This window comes from Monopterus albus, unplaced genomic scaffold (assembly GCF_001952655.1).
Source record: "Monopterus albus unplaced genomic scaffold, M_albus_1.0 scaffold256.1, whole genome shotgun sequence".
Lineage (NCBI taxonomy): Eukaryota > Metazoa > Chordata > Actinopteri > Synbranchiformes > Synbranchidae > Monopterus > Monopterus albus.
This window is the reverse complement of record NW_018128136.1, coordinates 70,533-77,713: the sequence shown is the minus strand read 5'-3', so window position 1 is coordinate 77,713 and position 7,181 is coordinate 70,533. Positions and strand designations below refer to the sequence as shown.

At 47.2% G+C, this 7,181-nt stretch overlaps 1 protein-coding gene across 1 annotated transcript in view; it reads left to right on the top strand.

Moving 5' to 3' along the window:
- tnrc18 (trinucleotide repeat containing 18) overlaps positions 1–7,181 on the top strand; it is a 50,651-nt gene that overhangs the window by 21,585 nt on the left and 21,885 nt on the right. Inside the window, exons 6-11 of the mRNA XM_020621268.1 lie at positions 2,516–2,603; positions 2,754–2,983; positions 4,422–4,568; positions 5,763–5,947; positions 6,315–6,729; positions 6,915–7,177. Coding sequence (XP_020476924.1) covers positions 2,516–2,603; positions 2,754–2,983; positions 4,422–4,568; positions 5,763–5,947; positions 6,315–6,729; positions 6,915–7,177 — 1,328 coding nt within the window. The remainder of the gene's footprint in view (positions 1–2,515; positions 2,604–2,753; positions 2,984–4,421; positions 4,569–5,762; positions 5,948–6,314; positions 6,730–6,914; positions 7,178–7,181) is intronic.

Genomic DNA, 7,181 nt, shown 5'->3' with positions numbered 1-7,181 from the left:
TGTAACTGAAAGAAGCACAAATGAAACCGAATCATTTCTGCTGTGCTTATATATGAAAACAAAACCAGTGTGCATTTATCTTATGCACTTTCTCCTGCTTCTGCTTTCATATCTCTGCTGTGGTCTGTCTGAGTCGAGCTGCGGGGAGCCCGTGTAGTTTCCCTCAGTTAAATGAACCAAGAAGAATCGGTTCCTCATTTTGGTTTCTATGAATAATGGAGGTTTTGTTTTCTTTTCATGTCAGAGTCCTATTTCCTCAGCCCCTGTTTTGATTTTGAGGTGTTGGTGGATGTAACCTTTACTGATTTGGTTGAAAGGCTCCTCTTGGCGAGTCGGTCTGTGCTGCGTAGCAGTTCCTGCCACGACATGAAGGTCGTTCAGCTGCCGCGTGTTTCTCTCTCAGAACTCTGCTGTCCTCCACATTCAGCCCTTCTCTCTCTTTGCTGAACGTCTCTCCTTCCCCACCCCTCCTTCCTCTCCGCGGGTCTTTGTGGAGGCGCTCTCTCCTTGTCCCACCTCAGGCCCCCTTCTCTTTCCCCACTCTTCTTCAGATCCACCTCCACCCTCTCTGCATTAAACATATCATTACAGAATGCAGCTAAAAGCTACAAACAAGCCTTGAATTACAATAAGACCATGGGTGCGTTGCTAAGCAATGGATCAGTCTTGAGAGTGATGGACTGTGTGTGTGTGCATATGCTGTGTGTGTGTGCACGTGCATCCCTGTTGAGGGCGTTTATTCGTTTATTTGCTTGAGCAGAGTGACTGGTTTAATAGCTTCAGATCCTGATGCTAAGAACAGCTCTAAATAAACAGCAGAGGATTTACAGTGAAAACACAAATGGGTGGATGAATGAACGATTAGATGGGTGTGTAGATGGAGCAGGAAGGAGAAGGCTAATGAGAAGAGATGGACGTAGATCGATAGGCGGGAAGAGAGAGGCATGTCAGTAAGTCTAGGAAAGAGGGCAACAGAGGAGTGGGGAGAAAGCGGGGGTGTGATGCAGAGAGGATAGCATGTGGGACAGGCTCCCTGTAACCTTGGTAACAGTATTGAAACCTTTCCTGTGGATTGTTGAAGTCTCTTGTTCCTTTACGGCCTAAACACACACACACTCTTGTATAAAACCTTTCTGCTGCTCAGGGACCTTCAGTCAGCGCTGATGAGATGGAAGAGGGTTAACGGGAGGGAGCGCGAGGACGGGTTCCTCATGTTTATTCTGGGTTGCCTGGTTGAGCGCTGCTGCTCTCTGTTTTGCCGTTGGCCCTCTGAGTGAGCAGGATGGCTTGAAGGCTCAGTGTGTGTGTCTGCTGTGGCAGTGGTGTGTTCACACGTCTTCTGTGGCACTAGACTAATAACTGGTAAGAGCTGCCACTCGGAGTGAGAGCTGTCACTCTGTTTGTGTGTGTGGGTTTGTGAACACTGAGGCCCAACATTGTATTTTTAGCTTCTCCTCTCGTTTTGACTTGTCACCATTATAGAGCTGCTGTCACCTGGTGTTCTCCCCTCTGTCTCTCATTCTCTCTTCCCACCACATTTCTCTACCATCTAATGTACTGACACCGTGTTCAGACCCCTTCACTGTTTGCACACTTGATTGTGTTGCAGATTTAATTTTGAACTCAAATTGCAATAAACTCCAGGTGTAGAAGGCTTAAGGTAGCCTCTTTCAGACAGAGATTAAGTCTAATCTTAAAGGTAGAGAGGGTGTCCGCCTCCTGAACTGAGACTGGGAGTTGGTTCCATAGGAGAGGAGCTTGATAGCTAAAGGCTCTGCCTCCCATTCTGCTTCTGTGGACTCTAGGAACCACAAGTAAACCTGCACTCTGAGAGTGAAGTGCTCTGTTAGGATGATAAGGCTCTACGAGGTCTTTAAGATATGATGGAGCCTTGTCATTAAGGGCTTTGTATGTTAGGAGAAGGATTTTAAATTCTATTCTGACTTTTACAGGGAGCCAGTGGAGAGAAGCTAATATGGGAGAGATATGATCTCTCTTGCTCGTTCCTGTCAGTCCTCTGGCTGCAGCATTTTGGATTAACTGGAGGCTTTTTAGGGAATTATTGGGACATCCTGATAGTAAAGAGTTACAGTAGTCCAGCCTGGAAGTAACAAATGCATGGACCAGTTTTTCAGCATCACTTTGAGACAGGATGCTCCTGATTTTGCCGATTATTGCACAGGTGAAAGAAGGCAGATCTAGAGACTTGGTTTATGTGTGATTACACTATTTAAAACTCAGTCTTCGTTGCCAAGCTGCCTCTCACCTTTGACACAGACGTCGAGCTGGCACAGACACTGCAGGTTGACTACGGGTTACAGAGGCAATTTTATTTTTAAAAAATTGAATCTATAACGGTATAACGTGTGCAAGAGCCAAAGGAGTCTGGATACTTTCTGAAGCTACTGTACCAACTTTCTTGCAGGATCAGGTTTAAACATTGAGGGGTTTGTGATGCCGTTGCATCAAGCTTGTCTAATGTTTCTCTCTCCTTCTGTGCCTGAACTCGCCACAGATGAGGAACGAGGCGAGGACCGTGCTCGTCACCACGATGACCGACTGGTGGGCGGCCGACTGGAACGTGAGCAGGAGAAAGTGCTCAGGTGAGGGGAGGTGACTCGTGGAGTCATTTTCCCCTTGTGCCAAATTGTCCTAATTACCCAAAAGAATTGAGATGTGGAGATTAATCGCAGCAGAAGAACGTGCACTCAGTTTCAGTTCCGTCTTTAAAAAGGCATCATCTTTGTTCCCAGAGAGTCCAAGGAGCTGGCAGAGTTCACTCAGATGCACCCGGCCCCTCTGTCCAGCGGCCTGACACCCAGTATGATGACACCCAGCCTCATGACACCCAACCTTATGGTGACAGGGGGGACTTCCCTGGCAGGGGCTGGGCGATGGCCTCCAGACCCCTCAGCATTGACCTCTCACCCCTGGATGCCCCGGCCCGGAGCCCCCCCAGTCTGGCTCTCCAGCTCACCATACAGTATGTGGACGTACACGTGACACTTGACTGCCACAAGCACATGTTCAGATGTTCCCAAATTTGCCTTTAGGAGTCACTGACACCTTTCGGGTTGTAGCTAAAGTTGGGCATGTACTGCAGGTGGTTTTAATCAATCTGCAGGTTAAATGATAATGGAAATAACCATTGGTTGTAGCCCTGGTGTGCCTATTGCTTATAGTAGGACAACAGGATCCACATTTTACTGCATTTGTATTTATTGGTGCATTAACTTGGTGACACTGTACACAAGTTTAGTTTCCACATGAATGACAAAAGTACATGTACACAGATGTACTGCTCTAGACAGTGGTGGAACAAGTATTCATGTCCTTTACTTGACTAGTAGAGGAACTAATGCCACACTGTAAAAATACAGTAAATGTTACTTAATTATGTAAGTGTAATCTGGAAAATGTATGTAAAGCACAGAAGTAAAAGTACCCAGTGCGGAAAAACAACCATCATTATATATGATTAGATTCTTATTAGCCTAGTTTACTGCTGCGGTTGGTGTGGTCATTTTTAACTATAGAGGACTGTAACAAGTGATTTTTGGATTTTCATTAATAATGGAAATGGTGAGAAATGTGACGGTGACACCTTCAAAATGTTTGTGTAGTCAGTAGTTTTATATCATTATAATATTTAAGAGGAAAAGCAGCAAAACGTCACGTTTGACAAGCTGGAACCATGAAATCGACTTAAATACTTGTTATAGTAGTTGCCTAGACAAGCTTCAGCTTTATTTGTATTCACTGTTGAGTAGTTTGTAACAAAGTGTCATATTTTAAAGGCACATTCTCCAAAGATGCCAAAATTAGTAGCGTGGTAGTTTTCAAAAGGTGTGTTTTTCCCTTTTCTGTGTGCAACCTTTTCTAATCTTGAGCTAAAGACGGTCTGAATGGGTTCAACAGCAACACGTGGCATGCTGGCAGAGTTCTGCATGTGCCTCTGCAGCCTTTTCTGATTGGTGCAGCAGAAAAGGAGGAGTCTTCTGTCTCTGGAGTGGTTGGTCCTGCAGCAGCCTCCAGGGGTCAACATTCCTGACCTGCTCCTCCTGTGCTCTCTGTCCAGAAATAACAGCATTGGAACACACTCACACTTATGTGAGCTTACACACATAACATCTGCAAACACGGAGGCACACTAACGTGCGTACACAGCGCTCTCTGAGGGCCAGCTCTGTCTAGACACTGAGGGCAAAATCACAAAATCCTTTCAAAAGCAGCTAAATTCAGTGTGTGACTCACTGTTGCTTTATGTGAGTATAAACACTGGACGGAGGCTGCTGAGGAAATGTTGGTTTGAGCTTAGCTGAGAATTCTTCGCCTGTTTTTCTTTTTCTCAGTCTTCAACATGTTCCACACTTTGTCTTTCAGTTCACCCTTTCCTCCCTCTTCTCTCTGCTCCCATTCAGGCCTGGGGCCCTCCTCACTCCACCAGACCCTTCCTCCAGGCTACCCATCCTCTCTGCCAGGCTCCATACCCCCTCCCTACCAGTTTGCCAGTGACCCACAGTCTGGACAGCTCATAGTCATCCCGACTGAACACCTGTCACACTACGGTAGGAAAGCTGCTTCCTGTGTGTGCGTGGTCTTGGTTTGCCAGTTTTATCGCCATTTGTTGCATTTTAGCTGAAATAAATGAGAATCTTGTTCATTATAAAACAGATGTTAGTTTTGGTAATTGCTAAAAACAAATAAGACTATTCAGGGACTAAGCGGTAGAAAATGAATGAATGAAATAAGACTATTGCTGACAATGTGGCCTAGGGCTGTACCCGACTAAGGATTTCGTCAGTCGGCTCTTCAGTGCAACTGTTCGACTATGATGTTTGAAAACACTTCTAATAAAGTACAAACCTCACCTTTATGTGGCTGGTCCTGGTGGGTTCTGTTGTCCTTTTCTCCTCGTTCTGCAATTTGCTAAATAGGTCCGACCATAATGTACATCCATGTGTCGGACAGTGTCATGGCTGAAGTGGGTATCTGCCCCCCTGACCACAGGGGGAAGTATTGAGCAAACTGCTGCTTGGCACACCAAAATGAGAAGAAGACAAACTACCAGCTGTGGCTGCCTTCTGTTGTAATGCACACTGACTGACACAAAATAATATAAAAACAAAGGCTCGACTAGAAGAGTCTCAGTCGACTGACAGGTCTCTCGACTAGTGAGTCGACTATTTGGGGGAAGCCCTAATATGGTCAGTCTCCATATGGTACTGTGGACACACTCCTTGCCGGCGCTTTCCGGTTTCCTCTGCTTGGCAGCACAAACAGGACGGTGCTGTGATGTAAAACAAGCTAATACAGCTTGACTGCAAGAGCGGTACTTGTATCTCAGGGGGGGCACTTCTGCAGCGTACATTGAAAGATTGTGGACTTGCTCCGCTAATTAGAAAAAGATAAAAATGACTAATTAATATGGCCACATATTGGGTCAGTTATAATCCCTGAACATTCCTGTGATGGAGTATGAAAACTAGTTAGCAGGCTAGCAGAGGACAAGCAGAAATAGCTTAAAGCGATGTCTAAATAGTCGTAATAGTTAAGTAAAAGTAGTGATTAATGGTTGGTCCAAGAAGGAGGAGCTTGAATGCAAACAGTCTAAACTAACAGCCACTTTAAATGTCAGTTTGCTGTCAAACACTGACCCATTTCTTTATCTTTAACATTAATAATGCTCCATAAACAGTGTCCAGTTTAACTTGGGTTTAAAGTTTGCTGCACTCCTCTCTCCCCCCTCCGCTGTTCTGTAGGAGGTGATGTGCTGGAGCGTGGAGCCCCAGTGTGGTCAGGGGTGTACGGTACAAGCAGCTCGCTGCAGCACGCCGCCCAGCTCCAGCTCCTCTCCCAGCAGCAGCTGCTTCGGCAACAGGAGCTGCTCATGATCCAGCAGCACACCGCGCAGGTCCTGGAGCTGCAGAGGAACGCACAGCTAGTCGTAAGCGCACACGTGCATCAACAACCGCACACAATCCAAACCCCGTGTTCAAATAATTTGGATATCTATATTTACATCACTACATTAACATAAAATACAGCAGTCTTCTAGCCGTACACAGCGAGCAGCACAAGACTTATGTGCACATTAATATCCTTACACAAAAAAAATAAATCACAGGTCATAGAGGAATGGAGAGGTACAGGTCAGACAAACACACAAACCCACAGTGTTGTGGCAATACATAAATGATAAGGTGGATATTGTGTATTTCACTGACTGACTTCCCCGTCCCGTCCGTTGTACTCACTAGTATTTATACACCACAGTCTGTCATTCGTACTTTCTCCTCCTGCCTGTGTCTCAGGAGCGTTTAAAGGCCAGTGAGCACCAGCCAGAGATGGAAGACAAAGCAGACAAGCGGAACGCAGACCCCAAACCTCGTCCCTCCTCTTTATCTTCCCCATCTCCTTCGCCTGTCCTGCATCCCCGCAAACCTCCCCCGCCGTCTCGCTCGCCAACCCCCTCTACGTCCTCCCTCACCCCGCTGCCTTCGCTCCCCTCACCAGTGACTACCCTCAAGTCAGAAGAAGGCGGGCAGAGTGCATTGTCTCATCCGCCGACGCCTCTGCCTCACCCACCTTCCCCCCGCTCAGCCTCCCCGCCCCCCTCCTCACCGCGGCGGCCTAAACAGGAGGCGACAGAGGAAGGGGAGGTGGGACGGAGGGGGCAAAGAGCGGGACAGAAGTCGGCCTCTGCAGCTTTTCAAGGCATCTTCCCTGGTGAGTCTAGAAGAGTAAAGAAGTGTGTGTTTTCCTGTTTCATACATCATGTTTGTGAGATGACGGGCTTCACCTGTGTGTGTGCTGGGAGGGCAGAGACGTCTGAACCATTAAAGAATGTTTTACTGCATGATATCGTACGAGTCTTAGTGACTCTGACCTCTGTGTTTCCCTTGTTATGACAGAGCTCCCTCTGGCTTACCCTTACCAGTCCATAACCGCTCCGTTTGGATCACCTTTCCCCCCATATCGCATCCCAGCACCTACAGGGTCAAACACAGAAGTTGTCCCACCGCACAGTTCTCGCTCTCCACCCTCAGCTGCCCCTTTGCCCTCAGCCCGCATCCACTCAAGGCTGCTGGATGCAGACATCAAGCCGCAGAAACTAGAGCCGTCAAAGACTGGCTCTTTCCTCAAACAGGAGCATGGTGTGGAGCAGCCGCAGCCAGAAC